At 35.8% G+C, this 24,572-nt stretch overlaps 1 protein-coding gene across 2 annotated transcripts in view; it reads left to right on the top strand.

The window, feature by feature from the left end:
- The window catches only part of Htr2c (5-hydroxytryptamine receptor 2C), a 235,181-nt gene extending 210,842 nt beyond the window's left edge, over positions 1–24,339 (top strand). The window contains exon 6 of one of the 2 annotated variants that reach the window (XM_048441990.3): positions 20,862–24,339. In XM_048441990.3, the coding sequence (XP_048297947.3) occupies positions 20,862–21,691 (830 nt within the window). In that variant the 3' untranslated portion in view covers positions 21,692–24,339. The remainder of the gene's footprint in view (positions 1–20,861) is intronic. The other variant, XM_085685141.2, reaches the window with a different exon arrangement.
- The last annotated feature ends 233 nt before the right edge of the window (positions 24,340–24,572 follow it).

The following is a 24,572-nucleotide window of genomic DNA, read 5'->3' as shown; positions in this document are numbered from 1 at the left end:
TTAGAAAAATAGCACAAACATTTATAGTATATTAAGAACATAAAACAAAAGTTGAATTTTTAAAATGATTCTTTCCTCAAACACCAACAAGAATTATACAGCAACAATATTTATAAAATTTTGGTAAAAAAAATTGTAAAGTGTTTACTATGTTATGATGAGATATTTAGTTCATCTGGATAATATAACTTAACATATTTATGTACACAATAATTTGGCTTCATCCAAAGAGGAGAGACAAAACACCAAGGACAGACAGACAAATCTACAAAGAGGTATAAGATCTCAACAAGACACCCTTTGTGATTATGAGGAACAAGACTAAAGTTACCAGTGATTTCTGAGATGAAGAATAGATCAATTTTCAAAATTATACCTTACTCTTAAACATATAGTGACTCATAGAATAGCAGTATATTTCCTGTGTTAAAAATTAAAAATTTCCATTTTCTGATGAAAGTTTAAATTGTGTCATTGGCATGAAACATCGTCTGTTCTCGATAACTCACTTGAGCTCAACACATTTATTTTTTGAGAAAATATCTAGCTATGCACGGTTTTGAGAAACTTGAATGTGTCTGGTAGTCATTGTTTCAAGCATTAAGTCTGACAGATAAGCAAAGATAAACAGTAAAATAAATCATTTAACTATACTCATCAAAAATATCCACAGTCTTCAAAAATATTTTCATTTCCATAAAATTAAAGTTAACTTATCAGTCTCAAAAGTAATGTATCTTTTTTAAAAAAGCAAAATTGTATTGAATCTATAAATCAATTAAGTAAACACTAAAGTCTAAACAATACTATGGTTTGCAAATTATACACATATCCATATGTAAAGATAAATATTTGATATTTACTTAAGTTGTTTAAATTCTATTTTACAGATTTCAGTCTCATGTTTGTCTTTCGTAAACACATCTCTGGGCATTGAATTTCTTTGACCACTATTGTAAATAGTGTTGGTTTTAATTTCTGATTTCTTTTTGGTGGCATTCATAACTAAATGCATCTAAATTTTACTTATTTATTCTCTGCCCAAAGATCTGGCTAAATTCCTTTGACATCTCTAAGAGCTTGTTACAAGACACTGCCATTTTCTAGATATGTTCCATAAGGTCAATTAAACGATGACAGATTCATTTGCTCCTTCCTGTCTTAAATCTTTATTATCTTGACAGGCTGTGCAAAGTAGTGTTCAGTGAAAGTGGAGGTGGAAGACATTTTTCCTTCTTTTCTGAGTAGAAACATATTAGAATTCCATTATTAAGAGTGATGTTTGTGTGCTGGAGTGTGACTTCAATGGTAGAAGACTTGCCTGGCATGTATAAGGGCCTAGCAGAGCAAAACAAAAGAAACAAATGTTGTGTGTTAGTTCTGGCCTTTTAAAAAAATCTTTCATCAGATTCAGGAAATTCCCTCTCATTCTATATTAGCTGTGACTTTTCATACTAGGCACGAACTTCCTTAAATGGTTTTACCTGTGCCTAGTGTGGTGATTATTGGATTTATTTTCTCTTTTATTCTCTTAGTGTAGTAGATTATATGCTTTTGGATTGTAATTAGTCTTGAATTGCTTAAGGAGATTCCATTTGGTAGCAGATTCCTTATTGCTATATTATTGGATTCTTTTTTAATTTAATTAACATTTTATTAGCTAATTGTCCAGAGAGATTTTTACTTTGCCTTTTTATTTTCTTTGGTCTCCAGTTTTTGTGTGAGGAACATATATATAAATTAATCTGAAATTGTCTCTACATCTTTTTAAGTCTTTGGAAGATTTTTAGTGTATCATTTTGTTTAGAACAACTAATTTAGTTGTGTAGCCTTCTGTACTTGCAGGTTGTGTGTGTGTGTGTGTGTGTGTGTGGTCTTAATTGTTGATTTAATTACTTCAAAATTAATAGGAATATTATTATTTTGTTTTTCATACTATTTTGGTACTTAGTCATTTTCAAAGAACTGTGCATTTTACCTAATGTTTCTAATGCGTTGACACAAAGCAGCATGCAAAAATCTTATATGATCTTTTTAATGTCTGTCTAATATGTAATGGCTTCCTTTTACTGAGAATGGTTCTCTCTCTCTTTTCTTCTTAATTTTGCTAACGCTATATAATTCTTACTGAAATTCTTCAAGAAGCAAATTACTCATGAATTTTCTCCTTTACTTTTATTTTCATGTCATTGATTTGGTCCTTTCCTAGGTCCCTTGCTGTGCTTACTTTGGGCTTAATTCAGATTTTGACAGAAATTTCATTCAGTGACTCCTCTTTGGGGTTGGTTTATTCTCCAGTTGTCACTTCCAAACGAAAATAAGTTGATTCATTTGAGATCTTTTAAATGTATAAATTACAATTATAATTTTTAAGCACCATTTTTTGTGTCTCATACTGTTGCTATGGTGTGTTCTCATTTTCTTTATCTCAACATATTTTAATATCTTATAGTTTGTGCTTTGACTCACTATTCATATAGGATAAAGTTGTCTAATTTCCAATTAATCCACATGTTTGCAAATTTTCCAAAGTACCCTTTCCTTAGTGAGTTCTTATTTTATTCCATGATGGTTGGGAGGTATATTTTGCCTGCCATCAATCCATTTAAGCTAATTGAGAATTGTTTCCTATTTGGATGTCTATTTGGAAAAATGTACAGTCCACTTGGAAGCTGTTGTGGGTGCACTTAAGAAGAATGTATATTCTGCTGTTGTTGTGTGGAACACTTTATAGATATCTACTAGGTCTATATATGATAGCAGAGACCAAGTCTTGTGGTTCCTTGTTAATTTTCTGTTTATTCAACCTGTCACTGAAAATTATGCGGTAGACTCTCAATACTGTTTTGGGATTATCTACATCTCTTTAAATTATGTGAATTATTCTTCATGTATTTTATAGTGTTTTCATTGGATGACTATGTGTCTGTCATCAATATGTCATCTTGACTGTTTGCCATTTTTATCACTTTAGCCTCTGTTTAGTTGATACTATTTCAATGTGAAGGCATACTGTGTTTTTATTTCAGCTCCCAGTTTGGGGAGAAGTTATTTCATCTTTTTGAGATTTCTGTTTCTGTGATGGCCTGCTTCTTGCTCTGGTTTTGAAATTTGTGCATGGCCTTTAAATTTTGACATTTTCTTAAGCTATCTTTACAGTGCTCATTTTTAACTTTCTTCTACTTGGAGTTCATGGTGCTTATTGGATATATAGAAAATTAGTACTGTTCAAATTAGTTAAGCAATTGGCCATGACTTCTTTAAATGTTCTTTCGGACACTTTTGTACCTACTTCTTTATGGACACCAATTTTGCATGCATTGGTACATTTGAGGATATCTCACATGTGTCTAAGTATTTCTTAATTCTTCTTCATTATTTATTATATTTATTCTTCAGAATGCATTATCTGTTTTGGAGTCTTGCTGGCTCTGTCTCTGTTTCTCTCCTCATTTGTGGTTTCTGTCTTTTTGACATAACAAATCTACTATTAAGAGTCTAACTAATTTTTTTTCATTTTTTGCCTTTTTTATTTTAAATTTTCTATTCATTTTATATACCAACCACATTTCTCCCTCACTTCACACCTCCCACTCCACCCAACTCCCCCAACCCATACCACATCCATTCCTCCATATAGGTAAGGCCTCCCATGCGTAGTCAACAAAGCCTAGCATATTAAGTTGAGGCAGGACCAAGACTGAGCAAGTCATCCAACAAAGGAAATGGAGCCCAAAAACTCAGCTCATGTACCAGGGATAAATCCTGGTCCTAATGCCAGTGACCCCTCAAACAAACCAAGCTATAAAACTGTCATCCAAATGTGAAGAGTCTAGTGTTTGGTCCCATACAAGCTCAACAGTTGTTGGTCTAGTGTCCATGAGTTCCCACAAGCATGGTTCAGCTGTCTCTGTTGATATCCCCATCATGATCTTGACTCCCCTTGCTCATATAATCCTTCCTTCCTCACTTTGACTGGACTCTCAAAGTTCAGCCTGGTGCTTGGCTGTAAATCTCTGCATCTGCTCCCATCAATTACTGGATCAAGGTTCTATGATGACAGAGTGTTTACCAATCTGATTGAAGACGAAGGCCAGTTCAATATTAGCTAGGATCACCTTTGTGGATTCCTGGTAATTTCTGTAGCACCAGGTTTCTCCCTAACCCCATAATTGCTCCCTCTATCAAGATATCTCTTTCATTACTGTCCCACACCATCCTTGCCCCAACTTAATCACCTAGTACCATGTTCTCATCCCCCCTTCCCTCCCCTCTATCATCTCTTTGCCCCCAGTTTACACAGGAGATCTCACATATGTCCCTTTAACAGGGAGATTCATGCATCCCTCTTAGGCCTCTTCTTGTTACCCAGCTTCTCTAGAGCTGTGGATTGTAGCCTGGTTATCCTTTGTTTTACATTTAATAACCACTTTTGAGGAAGTACATACAGTGTTTGTCTTTCTGTGTCTGAGTTACCTCACTTAGGATGATTTTTTTCTTGTTCCATCCATTTGCCTTTAAATTTCATACTGTCATTAATTGTTAAAGCTGAGTAATACTCCATTGTATAACTATACCACATTTTCTTCATCCATTCTTTCATTGAGGGGCATCTAGGTTGTTTTCAGTTTCTGGCTATTATGAATAATTCTGCTGTAGGCAGATGCTGCTTGTTCAGTTCCCCGGATGCCCAGACCTAAAATAATCTCACTGAACTATATTAATTGCAACACTCTAGCGATGCCTAACTACCTTTTACATCTTAAATTAATCCATTTCTATTAATCTATGTATTGTCACGTGATTATGGCCTACTGTAAGGTTCTTTCCTGCATCCAGCATCTATCTCCTGTGGTGGCTACATAGCTTCATGGCTTCTCTTGGACTCCGCCTATTCTCTCTCTCTCTCTCTCTCTCTCTCTCTCTCTCTCTCTCTCTCTCTCTGTGTGTGTGTGTGTGTGCGTATATATATGTGTGTATGTATACATATATATATGTATATATGTGTATATATATATATATATTTCCAGCCTTGCTATATTTTGTTAAGCCATTGTCTGAAAGCAACTTCTTTATTAATTAATGGCTATAAAACATATCCATAGCATACAGAGAGGAATCCCACATCATATTGCAATGAACATAGTTGACCAGGTATCCTTGAGCATCCTTTGGATATATGCCCAAGAATAGTATAGCTGGGTCTTTAGGTACATTGATTCCCAATTTTCTGAGAAACTGCCATATTGATTTCCAAAGTGGACATAAAATTTTGCACTCCCACCAGCAGTGGAGGAGTTTTTCACCTTATTCTACATCTTCTCCAGTAATAGCTGTCCTCAGTGATTTTTTTTTTTTGGTAGTGAAGACACTTTTACTTGAAAACAACATCCCTCTCATGGAAACAATGCTTTCTAGAATGTCAACAAAGCATCATTTATTTAGTTTAACCCTCTATTTTTATATTGTCCTAGATCAGTGGTTTTAATAGTTTTATGTTTGTTACTTTCTTTTTATCTTAGACCTAAACAGAGAATTCTCAACAGAAGAATCTAATTTTACATATCAATGACTATGTCAATATTTTTTTTAAACTTCCTTCTATTCTCTCCACTTTACTTTCAAGTTTAATATAATCAGCAATTTTTAATTTCAGCATTTGAATGAGATTTATATCATTTGTCTTTCTCTGTTTGGATTATTTAATTAAGCACAGTAATCTTCAGTTCCATCTATTTTGTTGCAAATACCAAGGCCGCAACCCTATATTGTACTATCACAAGCAGACATTAAACTTCTGTAATTACTCATCAGACCATGTACATGTATTGTTTCCATTTCTTGACTATTATGAGCAATGTTGCAAAGAATGTGGAAATGCAAATGTTTCTTTGATACACTCATTTAGTCTCATTAAGAAATATACCCAGTAATAAAATTGCTATTTTGTATTTCTAATTTAATTTAAATTTCCTGAGGAAATTCAATACTATTCTCCTTAATGACTATACCAATTTACGTTTGTAATAACTACATGTAAGGGTTTCCATTTTCCACCCCTTCACCACCATTTGCTATCTTTTTTTCTTTTTCCTTAGAAACCTGTTTTTTTACTTTTGTTAAAGATGCATTGAGTGTAGGTGTGTACTTACTTTCAGAAGTTCTGTTTTTTTAACTAATATATTTGACTATTTCTTACTATTTTCAAGCTTTTTTGACAATTAAGACATCTATGAAATTATTTTGTTTCACATGTAGGCACCAATAGTTATAAAATTTCTTCTTCACTCAATTTTTTATATGTTGTATTTCTATTTTTATTGGTTTTTAAATTCTGGTTTTGATATATTACTTCTTCAAGAATAAATTGTTGGATGCGGTGATTGCTGTGACTAGAGAAGTTTATTTTCTTACAGAGGACCCAGGTTTGGTTCCCAGCACTCACATGACTGCTCACAACTGCTTATAACTCCAGTTCTAGGGGAATCCAAAGCCCTCTTCTATCTCCATAGACTTCTGATTTACCTTTACTTTCAATATATGCTTGGACTTATAGATGTTATTTTATCCATACAGTCATTCTATGTCTTTAAACTAGACAATTATTTCACTTATATTTAATGTCATTATCAGTAGGTGCTGTTGTACATCTTCATACATGCTTTGTAGCTTTAATGCAGTTACTTATTCCTCTTAAAAATTTCTCCCATAATAATAACTCTAGAGGTATGCTTCAACTTCTGATATTTATTACTGATGTGTCTAGTGCATATTTTTACTTTATAGTTACTGGGAGTAACTATAAACTCATCTTTTAGTTGCAAAACACATCTTTTAGCTATATCAATTATTTTGAAATGATAGCAACTGAACATTGATCATAAAACATGAATAAAACACAGGAAGAAATCTTAATACATTTTGAATTTTGAGTATTATACTTTATATATTTTTATATTGCTTATATTTTGAAAAATTAACTGTAATTTAGTACTTATACTGAAAACATAAATGATTTACATACCATGTTTACAGTATTAGAACATTCAATGTTTCTGTAGAAACACGTTTCTGCTATGTTCTTTATTTATTTATTCATACTGACCACAATTTTCCCACCCTACTCTCTTCTTATTCCCTCTCCCATCTCCCTTAAGCCCTACCTCAATCCACTCCTGTTTCTGTTCAGAAAGGGGCCTACCTATACAAAGTAGGGCAGATCAAGTAGCAGTAAAGTAAGCACCTTCCCTTGTATTAAGGCTGGGCAAAGCAATCCAGTATGAGAAATAAGTTCCCAAGAGCCAGTCGAAGCATTAGGGACAGCCTCTGGTCTCATTGTTAGGAGTCCCACAATTAGACCAAGTTATACAACTGTAACATATATAGAGAGGGCCTAAGTTGGTCCTGTGCAAGCTCCCTGATTGTTGGTTCAGTCTCTGTGAGTTCCTGTGAGTCAGGTTAGCATTTTCTATGGGTTTTCTTGTGGTGTCCTTGAACCCTCTCGCTCCTACAATCCATCCTCCCTTTCTTCAGCAGGATTCTCTGGACTCGAGTTAATATTTGTCTGTGGGTCTCAATAGCTGTTTTCATCAGTTACTGGATGATGGCTCCCTGATGACAATTGAGGTCGTCTCCAATCTGATTACCGAAGATGGACAGTTTAGGCTACGTATCCACTGTCGCCAGGAGTCTTAGCTTGGGCCATCCTTCTAGATTCATGGGAGTTTTCCTTGCTCTAGGTTTCTATGTGGCCTAAAAATGCTCCATCAATCTGTATAGATATCTCTTTTGAGTATTCTTCCCCTTCATCCAATTCATGACCCAATCCTTCAAGTTCCCATTCCCAACTGTTCCCCTCCCCAAGCACACCCAGGAGATCTACTTTATTTTGCCTTCCCAGGGAGGTCCATGGGTTACCCCCTTGTGCCTCTCTGGGGCTGTGGATTGGACTATGGTCATCTAGTACTTTACAGGTAACATCTACTTACATGTTAATACATACCATGTTTATCTTTCTTGGTTCAAGTTACCTCACTTAGGTTGATTTTTTCTAGTTCTGTTCAATTACCTTCAAATTTCCTGATGTCATTATTTTTAACAACTGAGGAATACTCTAATGTGTAAATGTATCACATTTTTCATCCATTCTTCAGTTGAGGGGCACCTAGGTTGCTTCCTGGTTCTGGTTATTGCAAATAATGGTGCTATAAATATAGTTGAGCAAGTGTTCTTATGGTATGATTGAGCATTCTTTGGGTATATGCCCAAGAGTGGTATAGCTGGATCTTGAGGTAGATTATTTCCAAATTTTCTCAGATATAGCCTTATTGATTTTCAAAGTGGCTGTATATGTTTGCTTTCCCACCAGTAGTAATAGAGGAGTGTTCTTGCTCCACATCATTTCCAGCATAAGCTGTCTTTTGTGGTTTTGATCTTAGTCATTCTGACAACTCTAAGACGGAATTTCAGAATTGTTTTCAAGTTTTCCTGATGGCTAGGGATACTGAACATTTCTTCAACTGTTTCTCTGTTATTTGAGAGTCTTCTGTTGAGAAGAAACTAGATACCAAAAAAGAACTCAAATAATCCAATTACATAAACACTTTTCCATGAGTTTTATTTCTTATAATGATTTATTTTTACCCTTTAGAATCTCTCAGTTTTAAGAACATTCTTTACTAGTTTTTGTAAAATAAGTGTGATGGTGATATATTCTCAGCCTTTTCTTTTCTAGATTTACCTATATCTCTTCTTAATAACCTTTTGAAATTTTTGTCTTATTTATTTATTAACTTGTGAGTATATCTGTGTATGTAAACATTCTACTAAATTGTATGGAAATCAGAAGATAAATTATGGTAGTCAGTTTTCCCCCTTCAGCTATAGGTGTCCAAAATAATAATCTTTGGTCATCAAACTTGGTGGCATCATCTTTATCCATTGAGCCACCTTACCACTCCATGAGCTTGAGCAATTCTTTTTGATTGCAAAAAAAATTACTTTAAGGACTTTAATCACCTTTCTCTGATAGATTTATGACTCATTTACCTGTATTAAGGTTCTTTGGTTTTACTTAAAATAAATGTCACCTAAAAGTTAATATAAATTGTTATTTATTGTGACTTATGAGATAAGCCCTTTTTTCCTTTTTTATTAAAATTAAAATCATCTCCTTCTCTTTTTGTGATCAACAGTTTAATTCTGATGTATATTTTTGTGGTTCTGTTGATATACATGATATAGGGTTGATTGAATTCCTAGATTTGTAGATTATTGAATTTTAATAAATTTGAGAACTTTCCAGCCATTATTTTAAAAATATTTGTTCTACCCCTTTCTTTCCTTCCTCACTTCTTAGTATTGTGTGTGTGTGTGTGTGTGTGTATGCTCATGATTGTATTTTGACATACTTTATGATGGCTGAGTTAGTTTATTAAGGAGTTTTCATTATACAGGTATACTGTTTTTCAATGTCCTAACTATACTGTAAATAGGCTAGTTTCTCTGAGGAGAAATTAAGAACTATTAACTTTATTGTCAATTCTCTCCCAAGATAAAAGTTCAGTGTCACAATTCAGGGAGTAGAAATGGGAGGAATGGGGAATCCTAGTGGGGTTTTCTGAATAATAAAGGCACTGCAGTCACTAGAGTGCTTGGGGAAGAGTTAGATTTTTGACTAGTTTCTCTTGACATGGAACTACTGCTTTATGATCTGTGAAAACAGCAATTTAGGACTCTGTACCTTTCAGTAGCAGCAGTCACGAAATAAAGCTGCCATTGTATAACTGGGGCCTGAGCAGAACAGTGAAGTCCCCGCACTCACTGTCATTAAACTCACCTAGTAGTTTCCCTGGCAGGACAAAGAATACTGATGTCTTCCTCTTCCTGAAACATATACTTCAGACTAAAACTAGAAATGTGGGAAAACCTTGTGCACTGACTGTATTTTGTCAAGGGAAGATTTCCTGTCCATTGAGTTGAGAGGTGGGAAGAATAAAATGTAGATTATTTAGACACTGTAGAATCTCACACTCATATTGAGCACTATTATCTTTTCTGACTAAATGTTCCTTTGGTGCTTTATGCCCCCATGATTATTTCTAGAAACATCTTTCTCAATGATTAGGATGGAACCCAAGACATCTTTGTATGCTTAGGCAAGCTCTATATGACTGACCTATATCCCCATCCTCCATTGCTCTTTTATACTTTTCAGTTGTATTTCTGAGAAATAAGTTGGCCATACCTTACTTTCTTATTATTTATATGAATAATATTCTGTTCTATGAACATACTAATTGTTGCCTTCAGTTAGCTTAATGTTTTAAATAACAAAGTTAAAGTCTTTATGTGACAAGTTCCATACCTAGGCTCCCTGGGGGAAAGAATTTACTGGTTGCTTTATTTATTATGCATTGGCCATATGTTTTCTTTCTCTGGATTAGTATATTTTTACTGCTAACCATGACTTGCTGGAATTTACAGTTTTCCTATTCCCTAGGATTTGTTGTTTCCAATGTGATTCTAAATTGTGATTTCTGTTGGTTTAGTGACTTTTCTGGAGTAATTGTACAAAGCATATATTCTTTGTAAATGAAGTCTCTGCCTCATTAGTTTAGTGGCTCATTGGTAATTAGATGGAGATTACTTTCATGCCTGGAAACAATAAGTCTACCCCCTTGCCAGAGTCTGTGTTATTGTTGGGACACATCATCAGCATGTAGCTAGAGAGTTTACAGATCTCCTGTGGACTTTACAGACTGCTTGCAGAAAGCCTGAGAGTCAGCCAGAACTGAGAACTTGGGGTAATGTGGGATATTTACAAATCATAGCCTTAGGAATCAGTGCATACTTAGACAGAGAAAGGTAAATTATGAGAACTGTGTTGGAGCTTTGGACATCTTTATGAAAATAATTACCTTTCAGCTTTGCCCCTCATCTTTCTGCTTATCCCATTCATGTGCAGTTGTTAGGCAATCCCATCCAGTTTTTTAAAGAGTGTATCTTACATGTGTAAGATTGTCTTCCATTTTTACATCCATACTGAAATTTCCATTTCTACACTACAGTTATCATTTCTGGGGGATATGATAAAAATTCTTCTCTGTTCATTGTAACGGTTAAATTCATGCATTGATCTGTTTCTGTTGACTTAATATCACCTTTGGTATATTCCTTCATTTCTTTGTATCTCTTGTAACCTTGTAAAAATGCTTTTGAAGAAGCCATGGATGGTCTCTTGGGTTTTAGTAACAGTGAGTTGCAGGTTTGCTTTCAGTTGCTTATTACAGGCTACATATTTAAGAAAAGGACATGCTGGGTGTGCTGTTGCATGTATGTGAACTCCTCATGAGAGCTACCAAGGCAAAAAGATTGTGAGTGAATACAAAATGAATTCCAGGCCAGCCTGAGCTACATAGTAAGATATTATATCAAAAGAAAATCCAAAGGAAGGGAAAAACTTTTCTTTTAAAGTTTGTTCTCACTTACAAATAGTGAGATGTTCAAGATGTGTCCTAGACCCCTTTTTCTTTATATAATGCCAAATACAAGTTCTGTTTTCCCTGCAAGAGATGATATTAAAATCATTCTGAATATACTAAACCTCTTAAATGATGCTGGCTCCATGTTTGCCTCAGAGTCCTGCTCACAGAAGACTCAGGTGCCAAGCAAGAATTCAAGGGAACTTTGCATGGCAATTCCAGGCTTCCTCAATTCAGAGATTCCTTCTTTCTCTGGTAATACCACCTCTACCCTAGTTCTTTTGGCAGACCTGACTTCTTTATTCCTAATGTTCAGTTAGACACCAACTTCTCTAGTTCTAGAGAAAACTCTCAGGAAAAGGACAATGGAAGTGGAATTTCAATTCTCATGATTCCCAATTTTGAATGAAATGCCTGGATTCTTTATCTTATAGTTTCTTCTTGCTTCTTGTTCTGTTTCAAGTACCTATAAATATTTTGTTATTGCTGCTAAAAAATTTTCTGTGTTTCTAAATGTTATTAGTATAAGTGTGTATAAATACCTGCAATACAGCAGGAAAATAATTTGGAAGTGTAAATTATATCACTAACATGAAGTGGAGCTATTGTCAAATCACCTTGAGCTGTGACAGAAACAGTGTCTGTCACATGATAGATGCTCATCAGCTTTTTCTGAACTTCACTAGTCTTTGTTACTTGCTGTGGTAATTAAAAATCATGTACAAATCCAGGACAGCTGATACAGGTCTGTAATCCCAAGCACTCTGAATGATGAGGGAGGATCACAAACATAAGACTTGCTTGGGTTACAGAGCAAATTCAAGGTCATCCTGAGAAATTTAGTGAGACAGAATCAGAATGCAAGCACACACACACACACACACACACACACACACACACACAAAGAGGGCTGGAGAGGTGGTTCTAACACATGTAAGGCCCTAGGTTCATTTGCTCAAACCACCAAAAACTATATGTGTTACTATTTCTAAGAATATTGAGATTATATTTAAATATAGCAGAATATTAAAATAACTTGACACCTTCCAAGTCTCTTATATGCCATTTTGTTTCCACTGAAGAACACTATTCTTTAAAAGACTGAGGAACACTATTCTTTAAAAGAAGCACACAATCCCAAGACATTCCAGCTTCCTCTTTTGTCACCAATCTTCCCCCTAAAAATCATGACTTCGTAATTTCACCTTTTAAGAAAAAGTATGTGAATAACTTCCATCTATCTCCAGAACTTTGAATACAAACAGTCAAGAAGGTTTTCATATTGATCCCCTGTGAGCACTTCCAACTTAACACAACCCAGATTGAGACCTGTAATAGTCCTGGCCTCCCTCTGTGTGCTCACAGTAGATTGCAATCCACTGGATGGAAGTCTGGCATTCCCCCTACTTCCTTCTCCCTCTAGAGCAGTGGTTCTCAATCTTTCTAAAGCTGCCACGTTTTAATAACCCATGTTATGGTGAACCCCAACCATAAAATTATTTTTGTTGCTACACCGTAACTGAACTTTTGCTACTGTTATGAATCATTATGTAAGTATTTTTGATGATAAGAGGTTTATCAAATGGGATCATAGAGTCGGATTTTCTTTGGATCATCAGATCTTGAATAATGAGAGAGAAACTTACTGAGTATGAAAGGTTGGCATTAACTTAGGTTTCTCTCCAAATAGCTTTTATAACTCAAATCAACCGTTTTCATTAATCTACATTGTGCCGTGTGGCTCACTACGTTTTCTTCATACTGTATGCCTAAATTCCTCCATGTCTCACTGCTGAATCCTTCATGCCAGATTCTTTCCCAGAGTTCCTATCTCTCCCCAGAAGTACCACCTAACCTCTCCTGCTTAACTATTGACCCTTCAACTCCTTATAAACCAATTAGACAATTTCTTAGGCAGGTGAGGAAAGGCAGAGACACATTGTCACACATAGTACAAAAAGATTATCCCAGCAGGGTCGTAACCCACAGGTTGAGAACCACTCCTCTTGTCCCCCTTTTCAAGAAGCAGTCACTTTGTACTGTCAATGGAACTTTCTAAAGATCTCAGCGACTCATTCCTGACGTTTAATCTCCCGTTTCTCTTGACCTTTAGATTTCTGTTTTCCTGTATATAATCATTATCTCTCTTCCATGTGTATATTAGAGAACTGAGGCTACCTTCTTTCTGAAGCTTTATTTTCCTCTTGGAACCTAAATGTGCATCCTTTCCCAGGGTCTCTTTTTTTCCAACTTCTTCACACTTACTCTTCAGGATATTTTCTTTGTAGCTTATGAGTGCTCAACTGTCTTATTTCTAAGAAAAACTCATTCGATTTCTGGTTGCTGCATGGAATCGAGAAACATCCATGTCATCTGAAAAGTTTCTGTACTCTGATAATCCTCTCTGCCAACACAACAACCCAAGTCAAACCAAATTAGAAAAGGCCCAGGTTTAATGAATACAACATTCTCATGATTTTTCGGCCTCCTGGAAAGGAGACAGAAAAGGAAGACTGGAAAATCACGTTTATTTTCTAGGAAGAAGTTTAAAAACCCTGTGGGAGTGGTCTTGAGCATCTCTGGGAGCAAGGTCATCATTTGGCGGGTTTTCTGAAATGCAGAGAGAGACGGGGAAGGGACTTGGATCTGAGCTTCCTCCAGAACATTCCAGACTCTTGGGTATATGGATGTCAGGGGTTGTGGTGAAGCTCCCACCCGAACATCAATCACTTTGTGGATCCAGTCAATAATTCAGTTAATTTTGCCACTTATTTTTCATTTCTGTCACTTTCTGACTTTCTGTGTAGACCCTGACAATTACTGTTACGAATTTATGCTTTCAACAGATCCCATAGGAAAAAATATCTCTCTGCCATTTTGTCATTTTTTTTTCTGATTGTATCTCACTTTGGCTCCTTAGAGACCTTTACTTCTCATTTTAACCATCCCTTTTTCTGTGTTTTAGAGTCCTCTTAATCCCACTATGGTTAGCTGCAATGTCTAAGCTTCTTTTCATTCATACATAGTGACTGTTGTTGTTTCTGCAGAATACGAAAGAGACCACGAGGTACAAACAAACCCACGTGTAACTTTATTACAGGAAAGGGGCGTGGGGACAGTGCAGGCTAGAAGCAGAAAGGGAAAAGAGAAGGAGGGTACCGTGGCTCTGCCTTTTAAAGACCAACCCAGCGTACCGTGCATCAGACGCTGCATTCTGCTTCTGTGTTGGATTGTGGGTGTCTGTGTTTTTGGGAAATGAAGTCTTTTGAGTCAGGCGGACCATGCTTCACTCTGCGCCTGTGCATAGGGACCTCCTGGGAAATGCGGTTCCCCAGGAGAATAACAGTGACTTTCCTCAAGCCACATTAGTTTATGATAACAATGTGGCCATTTAAGAGTGCTCCTGAAAATTTCTTCTCCCCATGCTACCAGTCATGAACCAGAACCTCCCTCACCCACTTCCCCAGACATTTCTGGCCAAGTGTACTTTCTGTTCCCCTGGTCTTCCTCTTGCAAGCTCAGTCTCCTCATGATTTCTATCTTACTGTCTTCTTTTAGACCACATTTCCTCAATATGACATAAGGAATTCTTAGCACTATGCTAGCAGTCAGTCTCCTATAAATAAATACACACACATATATACCTATTCATAGACACACACATATATGCCTGTGTTCTTTCTTGGCTCAAAGTTTAAAGTCATTGAGGTACAGGTTAAGTGTAGGTTGCTTAAAGTTTTCAAACCACCAACACCATAACTGAATTAGACCTCAAGCATACAGAATGCCCCTTCTCCAAATATTAGTAACAATTTCTCATCTGAAAATTGAAGCAATCCTGTTTTTCTTTGTTATTTTTTTGCTTTTTATTTTTTTTCTCTCATATATTATGTCCTGACCACAGTAGTTTTCCCCTCCCTCCTCTCCTCTCAGTGTCCCCCACTTCTCCCAGATCCACTTCTCCTCCAGTTCTTAATAACAGTCTTTCATCACATGCTATTAACTGTGGTTTTCAAGGGACTCACAGCAGGAGACAAGGGATTAGTCATGTCAGCTTGATCCAGCTCGATGGCCTTGAAAAATGCCCTCTCCACATTGAATAACACTTGAAAATAAATATATCAGAGATATACCCAAAGACCCACAGCGATTTTTCTAATGTATAGTTTTATTTTGTTGGAGAGGCTATCTTAGGAAATTTATTTGAAAATAGATATTTCAGAGACATATCCAAAGACCCACAGTGATTTTTCTAATCTACAGTTTCATTCTGGGAGAGGCTATTCTTGGGGATTTATCTGTTTGTCCTTTTCATGTCTCCAGCCACCCGTCACTTATTGCCTATATCTTGACAATCTGTTTATTATTCCGTTATGACTTCTTCCTCTCTAAACAGCAATTGTCTTAGTTTAAAAGGCAAAGGAAGTGTTTCTAACTCTAGAACTCTTTGTGACTATTGTGGGATAGAGTTTTCTGCTTTCCGTTGTGTTGCTGCGGCTGCTGTACAATAATCATTTTGCAAACACTGCTGCTAGTGTCTACAGATGCTTTTCAAATCAGGTTCGCTAAGTATGAAAACAATTTGAAACCTTCTGTCTAGTCAACAATGATTATAATATACTATCATGTAGAAGGTACATCATAAATTCAAAGACGATTTAAAAAATAAATTTCTACCTTAGTGTCATTGGCAAGTAAGATCTGATGGTTTGAAAATAATTGATCTGTGTTGCTTGAATTCAAGATTTTAGAAACTAATATAAATTCATTTATACATAGACTATTCTAAATTTACTTTTTTGGGATAAAATAATCTCATTAAATGAATATTCTAGGAAACTAGACTAAAATAATACATGTAGACAGAGTTTGTGATGAAAAACCAGTGAAAGAGTCAGTAATACTCAGGCTAATATTTTGCAGCAAAATACATTTAATAAATGAGTTTTTATTAAATTAGAGTGAGATAATACACGAAAATATAGTATGTGAGTCGGTAAACATTCATAATTAGCAATTTATGAGTAAAGGTCTGTAATGTGTGATAGTAGTAATGGCAGCAGTAATAACTATTTCTATAATCATAATGTTGGTATATTTTACATATTTATTGAAGATTCATTTTATCTTTAAATAACATTAATATCTAAGTTATAGTGATATATCATATTTCTAACAAAATATATATAGTAGTGATGTATAATATTTTCAAAAAACTTAAAATGCATATTACTGAATCCATTGTTTCTATACTGTTAAGTTAAATTTAATTAACTTAAATACTGTTCTTTAACTTATACTGTTAAGTTGAATTTAAATGCATGCATTATATTCGACTATTTATTAGCTGAAATAATATCTGCAATTCATAGCATTACTCAAATATTACTTGTTATCACTGTTTCTAATAAGTTAAAATGATACAGCCTTACCAAAAGTTAACTTCAGAAATATTAAATTACTTCCCTTCATAATTATTTATATGTTTTATTGTCTGTATTTAATTAAATAATATATAAAGTATATGGAAAATTTTTAATAATTGAATCATATAATCACATATAGGAAAAACTGACTAAAATGTAGCTATTTTCATTGACATTATTGATGGTATATGATGTCAAATCAATTCGTTTCTATCCTTCTTACTTGATCTGATAAAGGATGCAAAAAATATCAAAGAGCACATAATTGCTTAATTTAAATTTTCTGAAGTTAGCTTGATCAAATAATAAGTGCCTTTCCAATTTTTTATAAAAAATAAGTTAATTCATTTAAGGTATGCTATTGTTGGTAGTATTGTTATTTATGCTTAATGGTGTAATAACACATTTATTATAATTACTTGAATTGAAAATGAAAAGAAAGACTTTACATATCTGCTAAATATTTTACCTATGAACACAAAGCAGGTGTTCTCAGATTCTTTGGTTTAAGGACCCTTGATACTTTTCAACACATTTGTGGTCTCCCAAGGACTTTTAATTATGTGGATTATAGTTTGTATCAATAATATAAATGTTAATGTTTGTGATGGTGGACATTAAAAATTTAAAAAGACCATGATGAGTCATTTTCCTTTAAATAATAATAAACTAAGCCTGTTTAATATCAACATGTTACACATTTTTATATAAATCGATACAATTTAATTTTTTTAAATTAAAAGCATTGTTTTGCAGGTTTGAATTATTAAATTTCTATTGATACAATAAGAGATATGTTCCTAAATGCATACATGCATTCAATCAATTGAGATGTTTCCAAGACAAAAAGATGAAAAGAGAAGCCTGTATCTGAGCATTCAGAAGGTAGAGGTGGGAAAATCAGAAGATCAAGGCCAGGCTGAGTTACATAAGTTCATGTCAATGAAACTCCCAAAATATGCTGAAAGTTAGAAAAGGAAAACTGTACCAAGAAAAGATTTATAAGAGTCTCAGAGGCTCTGGGTCCTTGAACCACACTTTGAGAACTGCTGATACTACTTTTTTAGTTACTAAAGTATCAAAGAAAATAGTTAATGATATATATTATTAATATTATTGTTGTAATCATTATTGATAATATAGATATGGTGTTTTAAAAGACTTCTTGTTTGTTGACTGCATTCATGGCTTCCAGAAACAAAATTTATGATTGTACAGATTCAGTAAAGAGGTTAAACGACTCAACAAAATTATATCTGTTGTAGAGGGTTTTAACCAAATTAAGATAAAAGATTTTTCATCTCTGTTATCCATAACACACATGGCTCAGCATGTGACACAAAGAATGGATGAAATAGAAGAGAGCCATCAGATTTACCCTTTCCTCAATGTACATAAAACTGGACAAAAGAATGCCAGGTGTAAAATTGTCCTCACAGGAGCTGGTGAGATGACTCAGGAGGTAAACACCTCTCGCTCTCTAATTCTGACGACCCAAGTTCAGTTCTGGAAGGGATAAATCAACTCGTGAAAATTGTCATCTTAACTCTATAACTTTATAGACATTATATGGCAAGCTCACACAAATGCTTATGTGTGGAAGCACACACACACAGGGGAGGGAATAACTGGCCTTCTATACTCAAATACATAATAGTGACCCTTGCCCCCGCAACCTCACTGTCTCTTAAGAAGACTTTCCTCAGATCCCTTAGGAACATGAGATCAAACTATTAACAGAAGTACATTCATAGTATTCCAGAGCTGGGCTCTGAATGATGTTAATGTGCACGGATTATACAGCCATTATGAGAGACCTTCCCTAGGGACTTCACTTGTCTCTCAGAAAGTCTCAAAGATTATGGGAACATCTTCAGTGGAAAGTTGGACCTTCAAGTATAGGAACATTTCCCTTTGTAGCCATGTCTATAGAAGAACGACAAATTTCTTTGAGGAATCTCCATACTCAGGATCTCCCTTCCACAAGCAGCCAAGGAGGCAAGAACTGGAGAGGAACTGCTTTACTTGGACCTTCCAAAGCTCTTCCTAGAGTTCAGTAATCTTGCTCCCTTGGTTGCTGTTTCTTACACTGTCACTTATTTCTTCCTCTAGAAACTCCTCACACATACCAGAAATTCAATGTCTGAAGAAAATACTTAATAATCATTTCCCAAATACTCATGTTTTTAAATACTAGGCCCAGCTCCCCTTCCCTCCCCATCCTTCCATCCCTTCATCCCAATCCCATTCACTCCTCAGAGGGTATAAGGCCTCCCGTGGGGAGTCAGCAAGGTCTGGCATACCAACTTGAGGAAGGACCAAGTACTTCCCCATGTATCAAGGCTGAGCAAGGTGTCCCACTATAGGGAATGGGCTCCAAAAAAATCAGTTCATGCACCTAGGATAAGTCCTGGTCACACTTCCAACCTCCCCACTCAACAGATCAAGTCACATAACTGTCACCCATGTTCAGAGGGCTTAGTTCGGTCCTATGCTGGATCCCCTGCTCTCAATTCGGAGGCTGTGAGCTCCCACTTGCTTGAGGCAGCTGTATCTGTGGTTTTCCCAATCATGATCTTGATTTCCCTTGCTTTTACGATCCCCCCTCTCTCTCTTCAGCTAAGCACAAGGAGCTCAGCCCAGTGCTTGGCTGCAAACAACTCCTGTTTTTATTTTCCTAGAGAGTAAATACTAGTCAATATTATCTACTTCTTTTCTTCTTTGAACATTCAGTCTAATACATTGCAGCTGACAAGGAGTACTAATGTCAACTAGTATGACCTTAAGGTATCAAGTTTCTCATAGTTCTTATGTGGTGACCAGTTAGCTACTGTCTTTGAGGGTGCACTTCTACTTTCTCTCCCGTTTTGCAATGGGACATCCAGCAGCCCACTAGCCTCTGATATACTCTCACAGACAAGATTAAATCCTTTGCCAAGGATTTAACTTCTTGAGGATGCAGAGAAGATAGGTAAATATGAAAAGTCTTTTAGCAAAAAAAAATATCCCATATGTTTTGAGGGGGAAATACCTTTATGATCTACCATAAAGTTCTGAGAGTTCCCAGAAGGTTTCATCATTAAGATCACTGTATGCCCCGTTCCTTTCTACTAATATTTCTTATTGGGAATCCAGTTTAATTTCCCAGATGACTTGTCAATACCCATATGAATAAAAAAATCTGTCACTCTGTCTCTATTTCTGTCTCTCTCTGTCTATCCCTCCCTCCCTCCCTCCCTTTCACCTTTCCTCTACTATTTCCTTTCCCTTACTTTCTTCCATCCCCACTCCTAGCTTCTGTAATAACTCAAAGACATGCCCTCATTCTGTTTCTTGACCTTGAAACCTCATTGCTGATGCTCAAACACACAAATACATACACACACACAGAGACAGACACACACACGACCTTGCCAAAAAGAAAAAAAAATCAGCTGCTCTGTTCACAAGTTAGTTTTTGCATAATGTGAAACACAAACCAGTCAACCCTCACAGACTATTATAGATGGTGTATGTATGTATGTATTATTATTATTGCACTTGAGTAACATCATACTAATAAATGAATGACTGAACTTAATGAAATTACTGAGAACAAATGTGAAACTGCTCCTTAGCTTAGTAAATATTTATTGAGCACTTTCCATGAGGCACTGAAGTTCTAAGGACTGCAAATAGAACAAAACAAACTCAGTGTACTCCTCCACATAGCCGTATCTCCAATAGCTTGGCTCAAAGGTGGACAGTCTATGCAATAACAACAATTCACAGACATCAATTATTTTCTTTTGCACCAATGTGTTCTATAAACTGCCTGGTATGCCGTGAATAGCTTTCAACAAATATCAAGTCTCAATGCCTTTTGGTGAAATGCTAATGTATGACTGTGCTACTATACAAACCTCAGTCATTGCATGTGATGTAACGATTTGTCACCTTTTTGTTCCTCTAGGTGTTTCAGTTCCTATCCCTGTGATTGGACTGAGGGACGAAAGCAAAGTGTTCATGAATAACACCACGTGCGTGCTCAACGACCCGAACTTCGTACTCATCGGGTCCTTCGTGGCATTCTTCATCCCTTTGACGATTATGGTGATCACCTACTTCTTAACGATCTACGTCCTACGCCGTCAAACTCTGATGCTACTTCGAGGTCACACCGAGGAGGACCTGCCTGAAATCAGCCTGAATTTTCTGAAGTGCTGCTGCAAGAAGAATGCTGGTGATGAAGAGAACGCTGAGAACCCCAATCCAGATCAGAAGCCGCGTCGAAAGAAGAAAGAAAAGCGTCCTAGAGGCACCATGCAAGCTATCAACAACGAAAAGAAAGCTTCCAAAGTCCTTGGCATTGTATTCTTTGTCTTTCTGATCATGTGGTGCCCGTTTTTCATCACTAATATCCTGTCTGTTCTTTGTGGGAAGGCCTGTAACCAAAAGCTGATGGAGAAGCTTCTCAATGTGTTTGTTTGGATTGGCTATGTGTGTTCAGGCATCAATCCTCTGGTGTACACTCTTTTCAACAAAGTGTACCGAAGGGCTTTCTCTAAGTATTTGCGCTGCGATTATAAGCCAGACAAAAAGCCTCCTGTCAGACAGATTCCTAGGGTTGCTGCCACTGCTTTGTCTGGGAGGGAGCTCAATGTTAACATTTATCGACATACCAATGAACGTGTGGCTAGGAAAGCTAATGACACTGAGCCAGGCATAGAGATGCAGGTGGAGAACTTAGAGTTGCCTGTCGATCCCTCCAATGTGGTCAGCGAGAGGATTAGTAGTGTGTAAGCAAGAGCAGCACAGCTTTCCTACAGGAGAGTTCTTGTAGGAACGTTTTCCCCCTTGGTTCTCCTATGGATCATAACTAATGTAAATACTGCTGTGTGACAAAACAGTGTTTTTATAAATAGCTTTGCAAACCTGTACTTTACAATCATGTGTTCACAGTGAGATTTGGGGTTCTATATTTACTGTTTTTGATAGATGGAGACTAAGTTATTTTGATTCCTTGGTGAATAACAGTGTGTGTGTTTCTCTCTCCTTCCCTCCTTAAGCCTCCCTTCCTTGTTCCTCCTTTGTTTTCTTCCTTCCTATCTCTGTTTCTTTTGTGAATATGGAAATGTTGACGTTCATCTCAGGTGGCATTTGCAGGAGACCAGAATGATGCACATGACTGTGGTGAGATTTCAAACCACACCTAAATTGACAGATTCCGTGGCATTTTTTCCAGGTTAACAGTAAATATGTGCTTTAAATTCTCGCTCTGCTCATTTACGCACATAAACACAGTAAGATAGGTTCTGCCCATTGTGAAAAATATCCATCAGTGAGTCAGAGACAGAATTTAACTTTGTTGTTACATATTGGGGTAAAATTTGACATTGTTAGAATGTCGTGTCAGTTTTTTGCTGCAATGTCTGTCCCCAAACATAGTGGTATTTTAACATAGCAGCTGGTTAACCAGGACTACAGAAGTGGAAGGATGCTAAAGAGATATATACACCAAACAGCTTTTCACTTCTTAAGGACAATTTTCAAATTCTGATTTTTATGATAAACAAACTGGAATTAGTGTTTTCATTCTGGTCCTTAGTAAATACCTAATTCCATGACTAAACTGGGAAATAAGAATCCAGAGTTAATTCCCAATCCAGGATTCAACATCAATTGGATTTTGATCTCAGAATTCTGGTAATTCGTGTGCTACACACAAAGTGAAATTTGCATTTTGAGCCTTATTAAAATATTTTCTTAATTATGGTACCTCTCTCTATAGGACCCAATCTAGCAGTCCATTTTTAAGTAAAACTAGTGTTAGAAGGGTAGATAACTATGACCTTGGTAGTTTTACTTGATTAAGGACTACTGAATTAGGCCCTTAGAATGTGAAAAAAAAAGTAATTTCAAAAGACGCTTTTATTGAACTCTGGGAAGAATAGAAATACAGAGTTTCCATTTGGATTTTAAACAAAATTTATCTCATTTTCAGATCCTTCCAAACTCTCTAGTGCAGGAAAAGGCTGCAGCTAATTTGTGAAAGTGGCAAGCTCTCCATTGTACTGCAATTATGTACTTAAACTTAAATCTTTGTTCAAATATAGTGTTGGATTCCAATAAGTGTTGGCCATTGTTTCATTCGTGGGCCTGCTGCTCTCTAAGAATTAAGTATCATTTTAATGAAATTGAAAACCATGTCAAGTTTTCAAGCATTGCTCAATCCGATCATTAAGTCTATGCTGTGTGCAGAGTATACATGTTTCCAGTAACTGTGTTTTTATGTGTCCATTTCGCACAACTGTGGATAAATTTCTGAAGAATTCATGATGCTATATCTTATGCCCGACAGTTACTCTTGCACACCTTGGAGGTTGCCTCTTGCGATCTTGAAATTACTGAAGGCAGAATCTGAACTTCCAAAACTCCTGGAGTGTGTTCTCAACATACAGCATAGATAAATTCAACAGTCTGCCACAGGGGCAGTGGGAGAGCGGCTGTATTTGAGGAAACTCAAACAGTCTCTATTTGATTTACAACACTGCCAGACATCAGTCAATTGCTTGAGCATGCCCAAACATGACACGAAAGTAAAGTCTACCTGCCTGTTAGGTCAGTTGAACTGCATGTTAAAACAATTACCTGAAATTGAATGAGATGATCTACTTCCTAGTGAAATAAAAAAAAAAGTCTGAAGAAACACAGCATGCACTGAGCATGAGTTCTGCACATACAGATGGTGCTGTGCATGTACGCCATGTATGTTGCATAAATCCACTGATCCGTATCAATGTATGGCAGAGAAGCTGATACAGAAAGCGCTGGAGAAAACTCCTTCAGCAATCTATAAATGACATTCAGATCTGAAGTATTGTATTAGAGAAAACTGGAAACATCTGATTTCTTTCTTAACTATCAGGGCAAGCTCATAGCACATGTTTTACAGAGAAATAAAGTATAGACCACAGAGTTCCAAAAGCACTAGCAATAAGTTGAATGATAATAGCTTATAGCACATTTGTTAATAATTCTTAGTCATCAAGTAGTAGTACTTAATAGTACCCAACACAGCAATTATTCTCAACTTGTGTGCTTTTCGTAAGTTCTGTGCGGTTTGGTATGAAATATATATATTCATTTGGAAATAAATCCTACAGTTCAATGTTAAATCTACAAACTTTTATAAATGTTTTAAAACAGTCCATGTGACAAATATAAATGTGGTGAATTTACTGTCAAATCATTTTGATGTACTATTATATATGTATACTGTTTAAGACACGTGCAAAAGACTGCCTTATATTATTTCCTATAATTTTTCTCCTTTGTCAAATGGTACTTTTTGTGAATGGTTGAAAAGTGTTGTCTTATTCCTGATTCCTGTATGTTCCCTTCTGAGTTTTGTGAGACTTCCTCTTAATTTATTAAATTTATTAAATGTGGCCTAGTATGTCCTGTGTCTTTTTTTCCCGTGCATCGTTTCAGTATAAAAATCTACCTCAGCTTCTAAAAAGGTTGGGTGAGTAGGGAGGAGTGAAGATCTAAAAGGACTTGGGGAATGGGAAGAGCATGATCAAAATATATTTAAATTTAAAAATTGTTTTAAACTCTAAAAATAGAATTAAAAAGCAAATTGATTCTTTTAAGTTATAAAGGCAAACACCATCAGAAAATA

This window comes from Myodes glareolus, chromosome X (assembly GCF_982192425.1).
Source record: "Myodes glareolus chromosome X, mMyoGla1.1, whole genome shotgun sequence".
Lineage (NCBI taxonomy): Eukaryota > Metazoa > Chordata > Mammalia > Rodentia > Cricetidae > Myodes > Myodes glareolus.
Note: the sequence above shows the minus strand (reverse complement) of the source record. Positions and strands in the feature narration are given on the sequence as shown.